The sequence below is a fragment of the Colletotrichum abscissum genome, assembly GCF_030869225.1.
Source record: "Colletotrichum abscissum strain IMI 504890 chromosome Unknown Scaffold_4.1, whole genome shotgun sequence".
Lineage (NCBI taxonomy): Eukaryota > Fungi > Ascomycota > Sordariomycetes > Glomerellales > Glomerellaceae > Colletotrichum > Colletotrichum abscissum.
The window spans coordinates 1,640,436-1,662,335 of NW_026850320.1; the positions used below are offsets into that span (position 1 = coordinate 1,640,436).

At 52.8% G+C, this 21,900-nt stretch overlaps 6 protein-coding genes across 6 annotated transcripts; 3 read left to right on the plus strand and 3 right to left on the minus strand.

The window, feature by feature from the left end:
• Nucleotides 1-1,246: 1,246 nt before the first annotated feature.
• Nucleotides 1,247-3,669, minus strand: CABS01_02479 (uncharacterized protein; the record flags this gene model as incomplete). The annotated part of the gene is made up of 7 exons (XM_060535857.1): nucleotides 1,247-1,713; nucleotides 1,794-1,958; nucleotides 2,020-3,002; nucleotides 3,060-3,129; nucleotides 3,183-3,281; nucleotides 3,344-3,363; nucleotides 3,422-3,669. 7 exons carry the CDS (start codon nucleotides 3,667-3,669, stop codon nucleotides 1,247-1,249), a joined length of 2,052 nt encoding a protein of 683 aa, XP_060396162.1.
• Nucleotides 3,670-4,472: 803 nt separating this feature from the next.
• CABS01_02480 (cytochrome P450 oxidoreductase) lies at nucleotides 4,473-5,925 on the plus strand (the record flags this gene model as incomplete). Its single annotated transcript, XM_060535858.1, has 4 exons — nucleotides 4,473-4,809; nucleotides 4,875-5,173; nucleotides 5,257-5,429; nucleotides 5,505-5,925. 4 exons carry the CDS (start codon nucleotides 4,473-4,475, stop codon nucleotides 5,923-5,925), a joined length of 1,230 nt encoding a protein of 409 aa, XP_060396163.1.
• Nucleotides 5,926-6,347: 422 nt separating this feature from the next.
• Nucleotides 6,348-8,991, minus strand: CABS01_02481 (uncharacterized protein; the record flags this gene model as incomplete). Its single annotated transcript, XM_060535859.1, has 8 exons — nucleotides 6,348-6,851; nucleotides 6,922-7,796; nucleotides 7,865-8,184; nucleotides 8,255-8,377; nucleotides 8,441-8,496; nucleotides 8,563-8,695; nucleotides 8,749-8,850; nucleotides 8,942-8,991. The coding sequence occupies 8 exons, from the start codon at nucleotides 8,989-8,991 to the stop codon at nucleotides 6,348-6,350; spliced, it is 2,163 nt and encodes a 720-aa protein (XP_060396164.1).
• A 1,376-nt stretch (nucleotides 8,992-10,367) lies between these two features.
• On the plus strand, nucleotides 10,368-11,835 carry CABS01_02482 (branched-chain amino acid aminotransferase; the record flags this gene model as incomplete). Its single annotated transcript, XM_060535860.1, has 3 exons — nucleotides 10,368-10,536; nucleotides 10,635-11,398; nucleotides 11,470-11,835. Coding segments are annotated over 3 exons (1,299 nt in total), but the record flags the coding sequence as incomplete, so codon positions are not given.
• A 3,230-nt stretch (nucleotides 11,836-15,065) lies between these two features.
• On the plus strand, nucleotides 15,066-17,856 carry CABS01_02483 (potassium uptake protein; the record flags this gene model as incomplete). Its single annotated transcript, XM_060535861.1, has 4 exons — nucleotides 15,066-15,538; nucleotides 15,611-15,658; nucleotides 15,717-15,903; nucleotides 15,973-17,856. Coding segments are annotated over 4 exons (2,592 nt in total), but the record flags the coding sequence as incomplete, so codon positions are not given.
• A 1,274-nt stretch (nucleotides 17,857-19,130) lies between these two features.
• On the minus strand, nucleotides 19,131-21,085 carry CABS01_02484 (uncharacterized protein; the record flags this gene model as incomplete). The annotated part of the gene is made up of 3 exons (XM_060535862.1): nucleotides 19,131-19,880; nucleotides 19,937-20,120; nucleotides 20,172-21,085. 3 exons carry the CDS (start codon nucleotides 21,083-21,085, stop codon nucleotides 19,131-19,133), a joined length of 1,848 nt encoding a protein of 615 aa, XP_060396167.1.
• Nucleotides 21,086-21,900: the final 815 nt, after the last annotated feature.

A 21,900-nucleotide genomic window follows, 5' to 3' on the forward strand; every position in this document is an offset into this window, starting at 1 on the left:
GAGAGGAGAGGAAGGGACCAAGCTTCTATTCTGTACAGGGTCTGTCTATTTCGGAGCATGTAGGTACGTATTGCAAGACGAGGTAGGTATTTCAAGTGATATGTCAACTCTGGGGCGTAAGGGCAGGGAAGAATTACTTAATTCGGCAAATTTCTTTGCTTACCACTTCGTTGCCCGCCATCGGTGGGAGCAAGCCAGGCCATAACTAGTCTTGTCTGTCGAGACAAAAGGCGGGGGAATGGAGGGGTTTGGAGGGGATGGATGGTGGTGGAGTGGGAACACCTTGAAATGCGGTTCATCGTCCCCGTGGGCCACGGAGATACCGGTCCGTCCCCACTTTGACTTTTCGTCCTGCACAATGACACACGTCCGGACCGCGTTCCGGTCCAGACAATGATGTATGAATTTGAATGTGAGACTCTGTTCATCTAGGTACGACGTTGAGATTCATGTGGTTTGATTTTGGTGAAGCTAGGACATGATCAATTGTAAGTGGGTGAATTGCTGGCGAGGTTGGCAAGTCTGGGGTAAGACTGGGATGATTTGCTGGGGGTGGAGATATAAACTCCAATGGGGGGGCTCTTGGGCGTGTAAGACGTGATTTGGTTCCTGGTACGTGGAAAACACCAATTCCACGAGTTGAGTAGCATATAATCGCCGCCTTGGTTAGAACCATACCTAATCGTAGTTGAATTAGGGTTCAAAAATTGGAGGGCTTAATTCGATTTATTCTTCATTAAGCCCTGAGACTTCTGCGTGGCTGTTTGATACCGCGATACATCGTCTTGATTCTCTTGAGCCGGATTAGGCAACGGAATTCCTGTAAGCAAATTATGGAGTTTGAAAATGTTCTTGCTAACATGGACGAGCATCCGACGACTAATTTCGTTTACCCTTTCTACCTCTGGTAAAACTCACAGACACACGGAACAAAATCGAACCCTTGAATCAAAGATTTGACTACACTGGCCATGTCCACAGGAACTACTCGCCCCGAATTCCCTTGACGCTTCACAGCTTACCCCTCGGTGGTGAGCCTTCTTCTCCTAGATATCTTGTTGTAGATTCCCTCTAGTGTTGGGCATTACTTCATATCCATAAAATACTTGGTCGCCACAGCTGTTGCTAGATACTTTAGAATCATTCCTCTAATTTCTAGTATTTCCGATAATTCTATGCTAACAGAGTCCGATCGCGGTTGCAAGGAAGCTGCAAATGTAAGGAATCATCTATGACCGCCTGCCTCTTAGACCGGGACCAAAACACTCGGTCTGAGAGCTTCGATGTTCTGAATGCTCTGAGCAGACGCACAAGTCTGGTCTTTGACGACATCTGAGACATCCTTCTTTCCAGACCCCTCCAAATTGTTCACTATCTTCACGTCCTCTTCAACATACTGCTTCTGTTCGTGAGCCTGAGGGACAAACGCAACCGCTCCTGGCGGGAGAGACTCGGCCTTCTGCAGGTAGAAGCTGAGATCAGAAGCCCTGTGGGGGATGGTAGTCATGGACGTCGCATACTCCCGCTGGTCGATACCGAGTGGATCCTTCTCGGGCTGCTCGATCCAGGAGAAGCCCCCGCGCCAGTACGAGTACCTTTCACCGTCGTAGCGCCAGTCGTAGTCTTCCCACCGGTCCTCAGCCAAGCATTGCATGTAGTGAAGGGAACTTCCTGGCCAGAGGGCGCTGACTTTTCCTGTGACGCCTTTCTTGACTATTTGTACACACTGTCAGTGATTGCAATTTTCTCAAGTTGAGAGCGCGGTTGGTGCTCGGAGGTTGTTGTTTACTTACACCAACTGCGACATGTGCCCGTCCACACCATGTTCTTCATGAACTCTTGAGTATGCTTATCAAAGTCGCTTTGCGCTTCTGGTCTTACGTCAAAGGATTTGACGCGCTGTCTGATGACCTTTGAGAGGATTCTGATAAAGTAATCTCCCGTCGCCTCGATGGGGCCTGGAAGGACCTACTTAGTCGTCGCTCAACAACAATGACATCTACTCAAAAGACGACGTACCCATGAGACTTCCGTTTGAAATTGGTGTGTTGGGGCCTAGGAAGACCATGTAATTGGGGAACCCAGAGACCCCAGTCCCGCAATATGATGTTGGCTCCTCAGCCCACAGATCTTGCAAGTTGACGCCGTTGCGGCCAAGAATCGGGAAACGAGGTCGGAACGAGGTGTTGAAGCCTGTCGCAGCGATCAAAACATCGGCAGGGTACTCAACACCACCCGCGACGATACCGCTGGATGTGATTCTCTCAATTCCGTCAAACACCGGCTCGACATTGGGCTCCTGTAGTGTCAGTAGATACCTCTCCCCTGGGTTGATCCGTCGACATCCCGCTTCGAACTTTGGGACGAGCTGGTCTTGCAAAGTCTTGTCTTGGATGAGACTCCTCATTCTCGTCTCGAACCGCTGGCGCATAGTTCTCTGCTCTGGATTCGCCTTGAAAAAGGCCTGGAACATTCCGTTGAACTGCGATTCTAGACCTTTTCTGGTTTCGAGATACTCCTTCTCATCTTCTCTGAACGCTTCCTTTTCGTCTATGCCGTATGTGTGTCCGGGACGATTGGCCTCTGGCAGGGCTACCGGCGGAGATATCCACGACGGTGTTCGGATGAAGACACTGATTTTGCGAGCTTCTGTTTGGATCTCGGGGAGCAGTTGAACGGAACTCGCGCCCGCCCCGATAACGCCGACTCGTTGACCGCTCAGGTTTACGGACGAATCCCAGTTGGCTGTGTGAAGCACAGGGCCGGCAAAATTCTCGAATCCCTCAATATTTGGCATTTGGAAGTTGTTGAGAATGCCGCTGGCGTTGACGAGAATCTCGGATACGAGCGTTGATCCATCCGCGGTGTTTACAGACCATGTGCCGGAATCTTCCGACCACTCTACTTTGGTCACTGTTGTGTTGAATTTGATGAACTTGCGCAGATCGAAATGGCGTGCTACACCGTCAAGATAAGCCTGAATCTCCTGAGATGAAGCATAGCTGCGTGATAAAATCAGTTTACCGGATGCTGCTTGCTCGAAGACATGCCATGCTTACAACCGTGACCAGTCGGGATTTGGCGCGAAGCTGAACTGATAGCAGTGACTTGGAACATCGCATGCGCAGCCTATGGAAAGTGAGCGAAGTCAGCTTTGCAGGTCATATCAAGGGGGTACCAACCTGGGTATCTGTTCTCGAACCAAGTCCCGCCAAGTTCTGGTGACTTTTCAAGGATATGTATCTCGACATAGTCTTTGAGATGCTTTTGAAGTTTGTAGGCTGTGGTTTAGAGCGGTCAGTCACGGGATCGACAGTAGCCAGTGAGAATCATCGAGACTCACCCATCGAGATCCCGGATACTCTGTCACAGTTCCATAAGCCAAGATTCTCTCTCATATTCCATGGGTCTGTCTACTCACCCAGCACCTATGATGGTTACACGAAGCCGCTGGCGATCCTTTTTGGGGGTGTCATTGTCAAATTGATCAACGTAGCTACCGTTGACACGGTTGGAGGTGCCGTTGATATGGACATGTGATGAGGTCTCATTTGTGCTGTGTGGTGCCTCTGCCGCCGAATAACTGCCATTCAGACGGCCATTGACACCATTGACGGTGTGATGTGTGCTGCCGTTGGCATTCGGTTCTACTTTACCATTCGCCGTCATTGTAAGGTCATGAGCCTCTGCTAGGTGTCACAATGGATTTTGATCAAGTTTGCAAGGGGGATTGATATTGCAGGTGCCAGATTGTGAGAGTCTTAGAATCAAGATCAGAAAGTGTAGAGATAAGTTTGATATGCCAATGATGTAGTGTCACAAGTCAAAGTTTAATGCAGGTAAGGTATTTTGATAAGTCCAGAGACTGTCATTGCATGATGCGGACAAGCAGCGCCAGAGATGGCTGCGCGTGATTAGAGTGATCGGAACCGGCCCGTGTGATGCGCGGAGTGCAGATAAGAACAAACTGTACGGGCGTCGTTCCCATTGCAACATCAAACCTCCATATCCTCTGAGCAGATCGAATGTGAGACAATCATAACAAACCGATAGGCGTAGAGTTTCTCAATGGCTCAAGATAGGGACGCCACGGAGGTGGACAAGGACGTTTATCTCCTGGATCGGGGTAATCCACCCGATTAGATGGATCCGGAGGCCCGGTCCGTCCCCACTTTCTCGGCTCCGTACTCCGACGTTCGAAGGGATGATCCCCATTGCATACCTCACAGCGATGGAGTAGACTCCGGACTGCGGAGTCGTTATCATGAACAGGGATTGTGTATACTGTTACAAATAGTGAATATTGCAACATCTTCCGCAAGCTAGTATAATCGTGAGCTGAAGACGAGATTTCTTTTCGCATTTTGTCAGTCCAACTGCCTGTCATACTTTGGAGCTTATTTAACAAAGTCTTTTGAACTAGACTTATACCAAAATCTCTCTATCTTGTATCCCAGCGTATCTTTGGAAACATGAGCTGGTTCGGCCTCAGCAAACCTTCCGCTGCAACGGAACCCGACGAGCCAAAGGCCGTCCGTGCTCTGCCCGCGATATGGTACCGCTCTCCAGCCATGTACGAGCTAGAGAGGCGAGCCATTTTCTCTAAACGGTGGATGCTCGTCTCTCACAAGGCGCGCTTCGTCGAGGCGGGTGACTTTGTGCAGATTACCCAGGCGGGATTCAACTTCTTTCTCGTCAAGGACCGCAAGGGCGAGATCAGGGGCCACCACAACATTTGCCGGCACCGCGCGTACCCCCTGGTGGAGAAGGACAGCGGACATATGAGTGTGCTTGCTTGCAACTATCACGGTAAGTTACTTTATTCAGCAAGATTCTATCGGTCAGAATGTGCAATGCTTACCCTGGTATATTAGCATGGTCGTATGGGTTCGACGGCAAGCTGGCCAAGGCGCCCAAGTACCAAGAGCTGCCCTCGTTCGATAAAAGCAAGAACAGTCTGTTCAAGGTCCATGTACATGTAGATCAGCTCGGCTTCATCTGGGTGAATCTGGATGGCGCGGAGAAGCCGTCGGTACCGTGGGAGGAGTTCTTCGCCGAGGTGGATACGCAGCCGCGGTTGGAGGGGTTTAATTTGGATGACTACCACTTTGATCACACGTGGGACATGCTGGGTGATTACAACTGGAAGACGCTTGCCGATAACTACAATGAGGTACGTTTGCAAATTTTATCCTTAGGTTGTGAGAGCTTGGGTGTTCTCTGGATCTTGAGGCTGACTGTGATATCAAAACGTAGTGCTATCATTGCCAGACTGGTCACCCTGCAGTGGCTGCTACCACTGACCTGACAAGGTACTGGGTCGAAACGCAAGGAAACTGGATTCAGCACTGGAACGTCGACAAGGAGACCGTTCCTGGTCTGGGCATTCACAGCTGCTACCTCTACCCTAACGCATCCATGACTGTCACGTAAGAATCCCTCCCCCTCGACTCACAAGCTTTCAAAGCACATAAGAATGCTGGCTAACAATTTTGTCTACATAGTCCAGACTTCATGTACATCCAACGCTGCGTCCCGGTCTCATCAACCCAATCCAAGATGGAATACGAAGTCTACCGCCACAACAGAGCCACCGACGAAGCCTTCAACTACATCTCGGACTTCTTCAAGCAGGTTCTACGCGAAGACAAAGACCTCTGCAACGGCGCGCAAAAGAATTTGAACGCGGGCGTTTTCATGAACGGGGAGCTCCACCCGCGCGTAGAGAAGGGACCGCTCTTCTTCCAAGAGATTACGCGGAACCTTGTGATGCGGCACAAGGAGCAAGAAGATAAGGAGGGCGGCGAGATTTGGCCAGCGACGCCCAAGCATGATGTCTCTGACAAGACGGGGGAGGATGTGTCGTTTTGTCGGAGTCTTGATTGTGGGGCTGGGCAGGGGCAGATTGAGGGGTTGGCTTGGTGAGCATCGACGGAGAGCAGTGGACGTCATATTGTAGACTAGCGTTTCGTTTGTTGTTGAGCACTTCGCGAGTTTGGATGAAGCCTTGATTTTGGGTGCGCAAGGAGACAAATTGATTAGCGACTTCTCTGGCGTGTTGATCAGAATGATCACTTCGAATTGTGCTGCCTGTAAGGTGATCTTACATCCAGACCGGTTTCGTTCCCAAGCCTTTGGTGATAATGCTTGGGCCAATCATCAGGAGATGAAGACATTCTGGAATCGCCACAAGAACGATGTTGAGGCCGATATGGATATTTCGGCTGGAACTGGGAGCAACCAAGGATCACACTAAGAGATCATCTAACGGGCACGAAGACATTGTGATGGACTGTGAATGGAAATAGAGTCGTTCTTGCTGTACAGCTTTTTGTCATGATAATGTGCTAATTCTCAAGATTCAACCAATCATCAATCGCTCTTCCATAATCATTCGCCTCAATAAAACGATTCGACTGATCCCCAAACGGTCCTACGCCCTCGAAAAAGATATCCTCAAACGACGGCCCCATATCACCTAACCCCTGCCCGACCAAGTGCGACGATGTTGGGGCCTGTTCCGCAATCGACACAGGCGCAATGTCGTCATTGGGAGCGTACACGCCCACGTCGTTGGGCACAGCCTTGTGACCCGAGATGCCGGCTGAGCCGACGAGGTCAAATTCAGCGGCGCCCGTCTCGGTGGAGAGCTCGCGGGCGTCGGAGCGGAGGGTGGCGCCGAACATGGACTGGTCCCAGCCTGCGTCGGGGCGACAGGCGCGGTCGTAGATGAGGAGGTCCCAGAGGAGTTGGGTGTTGATGGAGAATGAGCGGTTTTGGGAGGTGTTGTCGCCGCGATCGGGAGGCGACTTCATTACGACGCTGTCTTGAAGGCGTCGGAGATTGCCTGCCTAGGAAATGGTAAGTTCCGTCTATGGGGAGTTGAGAGTGTAACTTGGACAGGGGCAAAGGGTGACGCACCATGTTGGCGACGCTTGGCCAGACGGCTCCTGTTTTTCGTAAAAAGTTCATACACTTTTCGAAGCCTGACTTTGCTCTGCTCCTGAGTACCTGATCATGGACGAAACTATGCTGTAGATGAATCGTCGCCACGATGACGACGCAGTGCGCCATGACCGGGTCCATGACCGGCAGCGACTTCTTCTCAATCACGTCCAAGAAGAAGATGATCCAGCCGGCAGTCCGATTCATACTCTCAAAAGACTGCTGGATGAAATGTACGGGTATGGTGTGTCGGAAATGCCGCAGGCGCATGGACAGCAGGAAAGGGTGGTTCAGGAGACACGGGATAGTCTCGTGGACGAACTGGCTGAAGAGGAATGGAATCCAATACTGCCGCTGCGCCTGTAGAGACTCAGGACTCTGCTGATCGATACGGTTCGTTGCGAAGCGGAACCTCTGTGGCGCTCGGCAGTCAATGTCGTGGTGGCTCTGCAGCACCATGGAGTAATCGGAGCGAGAGTCCCAGGGCGGTGGTGCGTCGGGGCTGACTTTGGAGGATGCGTAGACACGAACCATTCTCCAGACGACGCAGAAGTCGGAGGCGACGGTGGAGATGTTCTTGTCTGGGTTGTCGTCGAGGTTGTACTCTGGGATGCCGCAGTATGCTGTGAGACCGAGGACGTGAGAGCCGCTGTTGGTGGAGGAGGGGCCCGGGAGGGCGCCCATGAGTCGCGGGGCGGGCATTATGCAGCCCTGGAGATGCTGGAGGACGATGATTGTCCTGAGGCAGTAGTTCCTTTCTTGAGCGTTGTTGGGGTTGTTTGTTGGTGGGATGCTGTGTGCGAGGTGGCTCGCCGTGGTGATGCTGAGCCCGGACTGCATAATGTTACCAGCTACGAGGGCATGTCAGCTAGGTGATGATGATGATGATGAAGGAATGACTTCTTTTCGGAACGCTTACTGGCGAAATCAAACATGCTCAAGAGACATAGTGACTGCAACGTCGACAGCTCGACGCGCCCTTCCGTGACTCGCTCCATGACCATGCGGCGGGCCGATCTTGCGAGGTCGTCCACCTGCTGTTTGATCTGGCTCGTGAGGGACCCTGGCGGACATCGTAGAACCAGGGCTTGGAGCGATAGGATCAGCTCTGGATCTCGCGAGGCGAGAGAATGCAGAAAGGTCTCCTCGGCGAATAGGGTGATGGGCTGGGCGTGGAACCATAAGAGGTAGCGACGCCCTGTGTCCATCAACTGCGCCTCGGCGGCACTTGATGGGCTTCTAGGTTGTCGAGTATAAGCAGATGTTTGGGATGAGAATGGAATCGATTGCATGATTGACGTTTACATACGTAGGACTCCATGCTGGCGGAGCTGAGTCTGGTTTTGGGCCTACTTCCTCTGCAGATACGCTGAGTCTTGGTGAGAGCACATGGCGAGACGCGACGGATGGTTGGGTATGATGTGACACAGGACTACTTCAAGTTAGAAACGTGAGTTGCTTTTGCTACTGTGCTGCCTGAACAACGTTGGCGAACCTCAGATGCTGGATCAAGCGGTCCATCTTATCCTCTAGACTATTGAGTCGGGTTTCCTAACGACGCGGGCCTCGAATTAGCACCGTCGCATACTCAAGTCAAACCTAGACTGGAAAACGAACCATCTCTCTGTTGTGCTTTGTGAGTTGCGAGTCTGGCACCTCGCCGCCAGGCGCATTGTAAACGCATTGTTGTCCCAGTCGCTCACAATATGAGCATGTAGGACGCTCGCCTGGGCACTTTGACTTCTTGCGACTATCATTGTTGTCAGAGTCTTATGAATAGCAAGAACTACGGATCCTCCGTACCGACATGGCTCGCAGGCCTGGCGTGCTCGTTTGGCATATCGAGCATCGTCCATCACCACAAGGGAGACGTCAAGAAGCCCCAGAGGGTAGAGGCTGGCGTTGCTGCGATAGGGTGGGTTCCCGGAGGGGAGGGGACGGGCTCCGCAGTGAAGGATGATCCAAGACGCGTCAATGAAATGTATTGTTCCCGTACGTAGAGATGTATGAGTCGTCAAGATGTATGAGGCTACTATCGGGAGGCATGTTCCATTAGGGGAATTTCAGTCGCTATGGTAGTTGACCCAGCCTAGTCTATGCTCTGTCTGTAATCCGGGGTCTTCGGGTTGGACTCGGACTTGAAGATAGCTCGTTAATGCTGAGGCGATAAGTGGTTAAGGATTCAGCCCCCCGTCTTATCGGCATGATATGGGCTCGCATGGGTTTGAACCATGGATGAATGGGTGGCAGATGGGAGATGGCAGAGACTGGAATGTCCCCGCACATTTGCTTTGCAGGGTAATTGATAAACAGGCGGCCCGGGTGACACATCCCGGTCGTGGGGAAGACCCACCGCTGATAAGACTCCTCTTTGACTTTCTCCTCCTTCTCCAACCCAAGTTCGTGGTCCTCGCCGTATAGAGCCGATCACGAGGTCTATCCTAACTGATTGAATGTTCATCTCTTCAACTCTGCATTCTTCTATGGTGTTGTGTTACCCTGAGCAGCACATACTCAACTTTGAAACGGAAACTCCGTTCGGTCTTGCTTAACATGAACATTGCCTTCTAGAACCTAGAGAACCTACAGACTTCTCCTCAAAAACAAGAAGATGTGGTTGGTTATATCCGCCTCTTCGATTTTGCTCCCCATGAGAACGTGACTATCCATCTTGGGAACCTACAAGACCCATAGTGAGAGGCCCACGTGGAAGCCATCAACCGGGCCGTTATGATCGATGTGCCTTCCCTGGTATGCCTTATGTGAAGACCTGTATGTTGAACCATTGTCTATTCAATGGATAGACAGTACTTTGCGTACAGTTCAAGCAGCCTTATATAGACTCGATACAACATGCATGCACTATACTTGGACACCAAAACAGAAACCCCAAGACATTCCCCTCAACGCCGGCAGAGTTCATCTGATCTACACGTGCCCTCGACCGTCCATCCTGCAGCTGTCGCGTGTGCGAGACTACAAGAATGACATCACATCAAGTCAATGGATCCTACTTAATCACGAATAGTCTACCTACCATCGAGCTGTCAAATATTTGCTACCACCATCCTGTCGGCCCCTCGCGTCTGGCAGATGCGGCCCTCCGGCAGACGGAGGCTACGCCAGGGGGCGCCCCGCCATCTCAGTAAGCAATGAGCCAATCACGGCACACCAAAAGGGGCAGACGCACGGCGGATGCGGTCACCCCGCAGTCCCGAGATCGGCGCCCCTCCAAAAGTTTGAACTCTGCCCAAGCAAATCACGAAATTATGACTCCTGACCCAATTTCCCACTCCACGATCAATCTTCCATTGAATTGTATTGAAACCAGCTTTACGGAGGCTATTACGTGAGATCCATAGTGGATATCAGTTTTCGTCAGCATCGAACCACATCGAATTGTCAAATCCAATTGACTTAAGAGTCACCCCGCCATCCACCCCTCCGCGAGCCCCGAACACAAACAGAATCAACGTTGCGCGAACCCACGATCCTCGTTTCAACCACACACGACACTCACAATGGCTGCCTTCCCGCCCCCTCCGGTCAACACCATTGACTGGTCCAACGTCGGCTTCAAGATCCGCGAAGGTGAGAGCTTCCTCCCAACACTGCCCCTCCTTCAACCCCACCTCTCTTGCAATGCTCGTCTTCGTTAAGCAACCACAAACTAACGTCGTCAACTACAGTCAACGGCCACATCGAGTCCACCTACTCCGTCACGACCGGAAAATGGACGCCCCTCAAGTTCGTCGCCGACCCCTTCATGCGCATCCACGGCATGGCGCCCGCCCTCAACTACGGCCAACAAGCCTACGAAGGCCTCAAGGCCTTCCGCGCCCCGGGTGACAAGCAAATCAACATCTTCCGCGCCGACAAGAACGCGAAACGCCTCCAGCACTCCGCCGACGTCGCCTCCATGCCCCGCGTCCCCGAAGACCTCTTCATCGCCGCCGTCAAGGCCGCCGTCTCCCTCAACGCAGGCTACGTCCCGCCCCACGAGACCGGCGCCGCCATGTACATCCGCCCCCAGCTCTACGGCTCCTCCGCCCAGCTGGGCCTCAGCCCGCCCGAGGAGTACATTTTCGCCGTGTTTGTCATCCCCACGGGCGTCTACCACGGCAGCCACCCTGTAAACGCGCTGATTCTCGACGACTTTGACCGTGCTGCGCCGAATGGTACCGGACACGCCAAGGTGGGCGGAAACTACGCGCCCGTGCTGCGCTTCAGTGACCGCGCGAGGAGCGAGGGATACGGAATTACGCTGCATCTCGACAGTGTCAAGCACGAGGAGATTGACGAGTTTAGCACAAGTGGTTTCATTGGTGCCAAGAAGGAGGGCGACAAGATTACGCTTGTCGTGCCGGATTCCAAGTGCGTTATTGACAGCGTGACGAGCGCCAGCATCCAGGATATTGGCCGTAGCTTCGGCTGGGCGGTTGAGAAGCGAGTGGTGAGTTTTGAGCATCTATCATACCACCTTGGAAAGTTCAAGGAACTATGCTAATCCAAAATGCACAACAGATCAAGTACAGCGAACTCCCCACCTTCACCGAGGTCATGGCCGCCGGCACGGCAGCAGCCCTGGTGCCTATCCGCTCCATCACGCGGCGTGTCGACGCCTCTTCCCCTCAGTCCCTCGCTGGCAGCTCGCAGGAGCGCGTCAGCAGCGCCAAGGCTGGGGAGGAGACGGTGACGTTCATCCCCGAGAGCCAGGAGGAGGCGGGCGATATCTGCCTGAAGCTTCTGTCGACGCTGCAGGCTATCCAGCTCGGCAAGCTCAAGGACGAGTTCGGATGGAACTTTGTCGTCAGCGAGGCGGACGGCACGGCGGTTGTGGGGGAGGCCAAGACGAATGGGTCTGCGCAGACTGTTGATCAGATGGATTAGGGTGCTCTTCTTGGGAAGAGGACGTTGGAAGGCTCAGTCATGTCTATGATACGACATTATCGTCGCCAGCACTTGTCTAGAGTGGCATAGTTTCTGTGGCGCACATATGTTTCGGGAAGGGCTTGATGGGAGTGGAGTAAATCAGTTAAAAGCACAAAAAGCGACAGAAATGAAATAGAGCATTGATTGGACCCAGATGTACGGACTACCGGACCTCGCGTAGGAATGATGCGCATCTTGTCACGCCTGTTTGGCTTGGGCGGTGTACCATGGTGTCGGCGCCATGCGATGCAAGCTACTTGGGACTTGACGGACTACTCTGATAGTCAGTCCCGAAGAAAGATTGAGTTTTGGGTTGACAGATGCGACAGGCTGTGGTTCGCGAGTCCCGTGTAACATCGGACATTGCCCTAGCTAGGTCACGGAGAGAAGAGAGATCAACCGAGAGTAAGCATCTCTCGGTTCCTGGCATCACGGGTGTCACAGACCAATGTTCACCCTGGCTTGATTCCAACAGTCTGGGACGGTCAGGCATGCGATGCAATCTTACCAGCATCGTCAGAGTCCGTGCCAGGCGCGACACGCGGGCGTAAACTGGATTGGATCTGTCAGTTGTCATCAACATGGGCAAGTCAGCTCTGTTGATCGTCTGTTGACCAGTCTGTTAATGGGACGGGAAGGCAAAAGAAAGCTGGAAAGTGACGGGCACGACAGCTGTATCGAGTATCCCGCGTGGCTATGCAAAACAACTAGCCGTGTGCTTCGTACACATACGCAGTGAACAGGCCAGAGACTCCAAAGAGTGGGAGGAGAGACGAAAAGTCTTGGCAAACAAAAGTGAGCAATGTCTTGGCGGTCCAATGGGACCATGTTTGCCCAAAAATTCCCTCACGCCAAAAAGTTTGACGGAGAGACTCAAATATGAGGCTTTTTTTTTTCAGTTAGATGAGATTGTCATGACCAAAGTCGCCTTTTCTTAGGGCGGATAGCCGACCTCTTGGAAATTGTTAAGGAAATGGATGCGGCACGCTTGGCGGGCGCTAGCAGAAGCTTAGCAGCTCTAAACAAACCAAACACGGCCGGGTGGGTCCAGATACCCGTTCTTGCCTCCGAACATTCGGTCCACTTTATTCTCGAGAGGATCCACTTGTTTTGCATGTCCCCGCAGAAACCCTCCGGGGATGGCAGGGGTAGCTACGGGCGTGTCGCTTGCATCCTCCCCTGCCCCTTCTTTGTCTGCATTCAACTCTTACTATGGATAGGTACACACGGAGTACATGCTACTATGTTAGAACCCAGCATCTTAGCTCGGGCTGCCTCCCGACGCCCATCTTCCCTCCATTCTGTTTTGCCCCGTCTCTCTTCTCTCTTTCACTCTAAAGCTAAGAGTCCATCCAACCTCCCGGGGTTTGTCATTCTGCCCATCACCGTCTAGTCATGCCCTACAGTCTACACAGCCCGGACCATTTACCTAGGTACGGCAAAGACCGGCATCCGGCGTAAAGTGGCCAGAGTTGGACTGTGGACATGGTGAGGCATTATGTTGCTGCTTCAAAGTTGAAGAGCAGAGCCCGGCCACAGTCTGACAGATCCCATCCTTCTTTGGGTATTCACTTCCCTGGATGCCCCCCATCCATCCACGGACCACATCGTCAACATCAATTTCCCCTACGCCCGCAGCTTGGCTCTTTTGGGCGCCGCCTTGGCAAGTTGGCTCTAGTTGTTCGGAGGGAAAAAGTAAAGGGCCAAGGATCCATCCCACCTTGGTGACTGCTCTCACAGACGCGCTGTAGTCAGGGCTTGGCAGCATATTGGATCACTGGCACGTGCGGCAACATCAGGTCAGACTGGCAGAGAAAACCAACAACTCAGACATACCTAGCATCGCGAGAGGGTGTAGAAGTCGAGAGCTGAAAATGCGCTAGAGACTCTTAGCAAGAGACAACATGGCCAGCGGCATCCCACCTTCAACAAGCTTTGCGCGCGAGAGGGACAGAGACGCCGTCATCATTCTGGCGAGTGTGGCCCGTTTTCTGCCATGGAAAGCCAAAAGTTTCGAGCCTCATCCTTTGGCTGTCCAAAGCCGCCGGAGCTGCCTCAATGGCCGTGTGCAAATTGACACCACCAACTCAACTATGGTAACGGGTCCCGCGAACACCGCATTCTTAGCCTCAAAAGAGTCAAAGACTCTAGGTACTACGTGCTCTCCCACCATCTCTGACTGGAGGAGAGCCGCCTCTACCCCTACCTTTACGCAAGCTACCCCTGCCAACCGGCCCCTCCACTCAGTCTACCTACTCGCAAGCAGTCTCGCAGAAAAAACGTTCATCATCACCACTTAATGGATACAGCCTACTTACAGCATGCCGGCACATACATACCTAGCAGCGGGCGCTCGTTCCCTCACCTGCATCATCCGGCCTTCCTCCCACCCGGCACACCTTGCCGCACTTCGCCTGAAGTCCACTACACGAGCCCATCCAACCCCAGAGCCGAAGGAAGAGCACCTAGTCATAGCCGCTCCGCTTCCGAAGGGCCAACCCCCATTATCGAAGAAAGCTTGTGACAGTCTTGTTTCTGTCATCAAACTCTTTCTCATAAGCACCCAAAGGGGGAGGGGCATCCCCGTCTGTTTACAGATAAGCCCGTGCATATGTGCAGATGGGAAACCTGCACGCCACATGCCACATGGGATCTCACAAGTAGGCCCCGAGGTGGGTAACGTCAAGAAGGTGGGAAGGGGGACAAGTGGGCTGGGTTCCTGGAATGCCACCCCCGGGGATGGCCGTCGTTGTCGACCGCCCAGTCGTTCCTCGATGCTAATATGGGCCCGGTGGCTTTTGCTCTCCGGGGCTAATTGACAAAAAGTAGAGGCCTCGTCGGTACTAGGGCCGCTTCATCAAGGATGCATCGAAATTCCCGTTACACTAGCCGGGCTAGCCTTGACCGCCATGCTGGCCTGTCTCTCTGTAACTCTCTTCGAGGGTCCCCGAGATGGGCAAGATGAACCAAGATCCCTCATGGCACCCCCACTCTCTCCCCTTCCTCCATCCAACTTTGCCGTCTTTGTCTTTTGTCTTTTGAGACAAAGATTTCATCCTGAGATTAGGGTAGGGCAACCCAGAAACATCAAGACCCTGTCATTCCAAATTCCCGGGACTTAAAGAAGTCGCATCCCGCCCTTTCAATCTTCAACCGCAAGATCTTACCGTGTATTGGTTCTTGTGAAGTCCCCTTTTTACCACATTGCTAGATATTCTCTGCCCTCAAGATCCTGCTATTTTGTTAGGTCTCATCTCTCACTCGCTGTGCTTTACGCCGGCGCCTTCTCTTTTCCTCCCCTTCCCCATTTCTCAACCTTTCCACCCCCTGAAATAGAATTCCAGCCTGGCATGGACGCCCAAGGCACCCCAACAACCCCGAGCGCTCCTAGAATCACAATCGAAGACAAGCTCGAGAAGCACAAGTCCGGTTCGACCGTCGACGAGTGGTCTACGTTCCCGCGCCCAGGTCCTGATGGAGGCTCCAGCTCTGGCATCGCCGGCGGTATCTACTCGAGCCGCGACCTGAACCGCGTCGCTTCGAACCGCCTCTCGCGCGCTATTACCAGGGAATCGAATGCCGAGGCTGATGATGGTGGCGATGATTGGCGTCGCGATGACGGGAGGAAGAAGCAGGTTTTTACTGGCACGACGTTGATGTGGTATGTTGTTTGGCCGTGACGCGCTCCCTCTGTAAGGGTTTGAGGGGGCTTATGTGCTGACGGGTTCGGCAGGCTTGCGTACCAGTCTATTGGCGTCATCTACGGCGACATTGGAACCAGGTGAGTCCATATCAAGGAACATATGCGGGAGTTCTTTGTTTTGTTAACAACGGTTTAGTCCTCTCTACGTCTACTCGTCCACCTTCACTGATCTTCCAACTAAGAACGACCTCATTCAGGTTCTGTCTCTCATCATCTGGTCCCTCACTCTCATGGTCACGGTTAAATATGTCTTCATCGTCTTACACGCCGATAACGAGGGCGAGGGTGGTACTTTTTCGTGCTACTCACTCTTGACCCGATTTGTAAGTCGAATCAGCCTCAAATACTGATGCTTCCTTCTTTCTACGCGTACGTGCTCTAACATCACCAAGGCCAACATCACAAACTTTGATCCCCGCGAAGAGGCAACAGTACGCATCGAACGCCACAACACCCAAGACGTCCGCCCCGTCACTCGTGGCATCCGCTCGGCCATTGAAAAGTCCAAATTCACACGAGGCTTCCTCAAGACCATTGGCGTCCTCGCCGTCTCCATGGTTATCGCTGACGGTATCCTCACCCCCGCGCAGTCCGTTCTCGGCGCCATCCAGGGTCTGTCCGTCGTCAAGCCCGACATCAGCACCTCCACTATCGTCGGCACGACCTGCGGCATCCTCGTCCTGCTCTTCCTGATCCAACCCCTCGGCACCACCAAGCTCGCCACCACCTTTGCGCCCATCGTCATCATCTGGCTGGGCTTCAACGGCGCTTTTGGCATCTACAACCTCGTCAAGTATGACTACACCGTCCTCAAGGCGTTCAGCCCCTACTACGCGATCCACTTTTTCATGGAAAAGAAGACGGAGGGATGGAGGATGCTCGGCGGCGTTCTCCTCTGCTTCACCGGTGTCGAAGCCCTCTTCGCCGATCTCGGTGCCTTCAGTATGCGCGCTGTGCAGATGAGCTGGCTGCTCTGGACATACCCCTGCCTGATCCTCGCCTACAGCGGACAGGCCGCCCATCTCGCCCTCATGCCGGAGAAGTACACCAACCCCTTCTTCAACACCGTGCCCCCCGGCATGCTCTACCCGAGCTTGATCCTCGCCGTGCTCGCCGCCATCGTCGCCTCGCAAGCCATCATCACGGCGACCTTCCAGCTTTCCAGCCAGATCATGAAGCTCTCCTATTGCCCCCAGATGAAGGTCGTCCACACCTCCTCCACCTTCCACGGCCAGGTCTACGTGCCCCTGCTCAACTGGCTCCTCATGCTCGGCACGATCCTCGTCACGGCAGTCTACAACAACACAACCAGTTTGGGTCACGCCTACGGCGTCTGCGTCATCTTCGTCACCTTCTTCGACACCCTCATGGTCACCCTCGTCGCCATCCTCGTCTGGCGCCTGCCCGTCTGGCTCATTGCCCTCCCGGCCCTCATGTTCGCCACCCTCGACGGCCTCTACCTCTCCTCGGCGCTCAACAAGGTCCCCGATGGCGCGTGGTTCACGCTTCTCATCTCCGCCCTCATGGCCGGCATGTTCCTCCTCTGGCGCTTCGGCAAGGAGAACCAGTGGCGCGCCGAGGCCGAGGACCGCTTCCAGCCCAGCACCCTCGTCACCAAGAACAAGGAGGGCATGCTTGCGCTCACGCAGCGCTGGGGCGGCGATGTGCTTTCCCCTGTCAGCGGTTTCGGTATCTTCTTCGACAAGACGGGCGTACAGACGCCAAGCGTTTTCACGCACTTTGCCTCCAAGCTTGGCGCGCTCCCCGACGTGGCGGTATTCTTCCATCTTCACCCCGTCGAGGTTCCCACTGTTCCTGATTCAGAGCGCTACCACATCTCGCGGTTCGCAAATCTGGCGGGCTGCTATCGCCTCGTCGTCCGCCACGGTTTCATGGATGAAGTCGTCAGTCCCGATCTGGGCGCGTTGATTTACGAGCAGGTGCGCAAATTTGTCGTCCAGCAGGCGGCGAGTAAGGCGGCTACCGCATGCGGAGAGACGACGACGGACGCCTCGTGGGAGGACACGGAAGGCCCTGTGGAGCTTCGGGACGAGAAAGTTGCGGCGGAGCTGGCGAAGCTGGATCGTGCTTATTCGCACAAGGTGCTGTATATCGTCGGTAAGGGGCAGATGCATATCCGGACAGGGACGAGTATTCTCCGGCGCTTCACTTTGGGTACTTTCTTGTGGATTCGGGATAATACTCGGGCCAAGATTGCGAATCTGAGGTTGGCGATGGATAGGGTTGTTGAGGTTGGGTTTGTCAAGGAGATTTAAGAGTTATACATACACACAAGTACATAATGATGTTATGTCGAGGGGTTTTGGTGGTTGGGATTGAATGGTGGTGCTGTACTGGAATATGTTGGTTTCGTAGTTTAATTCCAACTGAACCTTTCCCCCAGAGATGACTTCCGCAGCTTCTGTCGTTTTTGTGCTCTATAGTTGCCTTGGCAATCATCTTGTGCTGCATGTTGGCAGGAAGTGAGTCGTCCTGCTCGTGCCAAGGTGTTCTGGTACAGGAATCTATTCTGTGGACGTAGTCTCCTTACGTGCAACGGCTGCAGTTCACATCCCCGGAAGTAGGGAAAGTGTCAGAAGAAGATACGATCTTATGTTCGAAGACGAGACGCAATCGAGTCGATGAATTTTAGTGGAGTACACATCTTCTGAACAAAGGAAGACGCCTATCTGTTCATGGTAACACGACGAGCACGGTGCGTATGTATAGCCTGCCTCGCTCAGTTTCAGAAATGAATTACTAGAGGTTCCTTGAGGGGGTGGGGCATGATACGCGGTAACATTGTACTAATGCTGTGTAACATTGCAGCGCGCCTTATGCCCCAGTGTTGAGGAATCAGGTCGAAGGGCTCTAAAGAATATGCCAGCATATCGACATCGCCGTCCAAGCTGCCATCGAAATATGATGTTTTTATCTATAGAGGTGCTCAGAGTATTCCGACTTTGCCGCCAAAATTTGGAAAGTGCATTGATTATCAAGCTCAAAACTTGGAAGAAATCGTGGTTTGGAGGAAGGCGGTATTCCAGGCCCTGCAGCTTGATCGTGTCCATAGTTCTCTCAAGCAGTGTCAGATATTGTCGGCTCTGTACCCTAAAAGCCAGCTCGACTTCTAGATATCTAGACTAGCCGTATTATAATGAAACCGTATTTTCCTTGCGCTGCACTTGATGCCAAAGGACATGAGAAAGATGTCACGAGTTATGGTACATATTCATAGGCATACGGATTATGATTAAGTAGTTCAACTATTTGAATAAAAATAAATCAAAGAGAAAGGTCTGTATATAAGATATATATAATACATACCTAATATAGTACGTAACAAGCATTCCGTGAGATGCGGCTACTATCCCTGTTACGTGACAAAAGATCACAATAAGGAGGTTCGTCGAATGCATTATCTGTTTCTCTCATCCTCTTAAGAAATACTTCTGCGCAGTCCAATCTGTTGATTAATTCTGTAAGGATTACTAGTGTAAAGATGAGACAAATAAAAGAAAGGGGTTAAGTAAGAATGTCTCGGGGCAAATCAAACAATCTTATGCTCTTCAATCTTCCTGAGCGCCGGTTGCTCTACCTCACCAAGGAACCCGTGGTTGTTCAGAACCCTCCAGTATGCATTCTTCATCACCACGGCATTGTAAGTCTTGTCCTCCCACACCACGACCTTGTGGGCGATATTATCTCTTTGAACCCGCATGTCGTTCAGCTCTTTGCCATACGTGTCCCAGTTTTCGGCGTTTTGATTGACTTCGTTTTGAAGGGCTCTATTCTTCGTTTGCAGGGGTTCCAAATCTTCAGTGAGCTTCTTGTTGGCCTTCTTGAGCTCGTCAACCTCGTCCGTGAGAGTCTTGTTGAGGTTCTTCTGGACGAGAAGCTGAGCCAGAGCGGAATCTCTTTCGGCCTTCAGCTTCGCTACCTCCTCGGTGAGGGCTGTGACGCGAGCCTTTGCAGCTGAAAGGGCGGGCAGAGCCTGTTCCAGCTCTCTCTTCAGCTTCAGCCTGGCATCCCTCAAGCTGTCGAGTTCCTGGTGGTCCTCAATATCGTGCTTGTGGCCTTCCTTAATGTCATCCTGAAGCTTGGTCACCCTGGCCTCCAGCTGATTGACATCATCGTGGGCCCGTTTCAGAAGGTCTTCAAGGGTAGCGATCTTTGCCTTCTGCACCTTGTCGTCGCTGTTCAAGATGTCTCTGCCCTTGATGAGCTCCCGGATCTGGGCCTCGGCAGCAGCGAGTTGGCTGTCGCGGGCGTGGAGATCGCTATCGAGAGCCTTGAAACGCTGCTAAATGTTAGCATACAATGTATGAGAAAATGACTAGACCAATGAATGCATACATCCTCGGCGTACTTGGCAAGATAGCCAGCTTGGTCGATGAAAGCCTGAGCGTGAGTCAAGGTGCTGACTAGTCCGCGCGGGAAAGGCAACGGCGCTAGGATGCGAGGCAGAGACGGCTGAGTCTGAGGAAGTCGGAGCTCTACCTCGGACTTGTCGGGACTGGACTCAGGGGGGCTGAAGTCGCTGTTTTGGATGGTCAGCTATATCCACATCAAGGGAAAAGAGTATACTAACTGAGAGTGACGGTCCAGGTGAACAGCAAGAGCGAAATCACCAATCTCTTGGCTAACATTGCTCTCGATTCCACTTCCCTTCATGTGGACAGCAAGTCTCTCGGTGCTCTGCTGCCAAGTGCAAGTCACATGATAGAAGGAGTTGTACTCAAACTTGACAGTCTTCTCGGGGCTAGAAAGGATAGTTTGCTTGGCGACGTGGACGTTGGGGTTCTTCGGCTTTCCTTCGCCATTCTTGGTCCACTGCCAGACGGCCAAAACGGGCTTATCCTTGCCGAAGCCCTCAGGGACGATGAAGGTAGCCATCTCGTTAGTAGCATAGTTGGGCCAGTTGATCTTGCCAGTCCAGATGCGCAGGGAGCCGGAGGGGGTCTGGGACTCAGACTTCCAGATACGGTTGAAAGTCATGGTGCTCTTGTCCTTATTGGGGTTCGACATGGTGACCTTGAGCTCGCCGTAGACCTTCTGGGTAGTGATCTCCCAGGAGTAGTAGTGCGAGTTCTTGAGCGTGAAGACATCATCGCCGCTTGCCGTCTTGGAGACCTTGTCAACAACGAGGTTGAGAAACCAGTTGGCCTTCTGCGCGCCGCGGGCGTCCTTGGTCCACTGCGAGAAGAGGTAGGCAGGGTCACCGGCGCGGGCGGGACCGTTGGGCAAGGTGATGACAAAGGTCTCGTCCAGGCCGTAAGGCTTCCAGTCGAGCTTTCCGAGATAGACGTACATGGCGGTGGATTTGACCAGCGGGGCAGTAGTAGAACTGGAAGAGGAAGAAGAAGAAGCGGAAGGGGAATTGTTGCTGTCCTTCGGAGGAAGTGGTTTCTTGGGTTGGGGCAGTGGGGATGGTGGAGAGGGAGGTAGATATCTTCTGAATGGGATGAGAGGAAGTGAGAGGATTCGTAGGATGAGACTGAACATCTTATAGTTTGTGATGTGATGGAAAAAGACCTTGTGTGTTGTTCTTCTTCTTGCAATTTATGCGAATTTTCCAAAGCCCAAACCACAACGCGAGATGGCTTTTCGCCGTCGGATTCCCTCTCCTTGGAGTTTGTTGTTGCAAGCGCTCCTATGCACGCTTTCGTTCGATGGCTTCCAGCTGAACGAGGTCCCCGTGGCTACCTGAAAGCTGAAGCGAGCGAGACAGAGCTGATGAGGAGTCAATTCCTGATGTTCTGTTGGGCAGAAACCGAGATGTTGCAATCAGGGATCTGGCCCATCTCCATGGACATTGAGAGAAGCGCATTCGAATCTCGGATGGAGTATCCCGCTTCTGGATGTTATTTTGAGGCTTGCCTAGCGCCGGCTGATAGCTGTGACCTGTGAACGCTGGGAATGGGCAAGTCTGTCGCGAATGAGACATTCGGGAGCTCGAAGGGACACTGCGATTGGCCCAATACCGCAGATCTCGAGAGCTTCACGAGAAGCTCTCCTCATGTTCTTTGACAGTCTCTACGGTACTGCATGAGCTTCCCGAATGCACATGACTGCTTCGAAACTTACAAAAGTCATTGATGCACAAATCTCACTACAGGAAGTGATCCCGATCCTGTTGGCTAATCAGGCATCTCCGATGGCATGTGCGTGAATCGAACTTTCAGAAGGGCTTTCACGAAGAGCTGAGGACATATCGTAATTTGCTGTTTGACGATCTCTCGACGGTAGGCATGTGTCGACGATAGCTGCAGCCCGCCCATTCCCGCCCGTTACTGATCGATGCCGCTTTCGGGCCATTT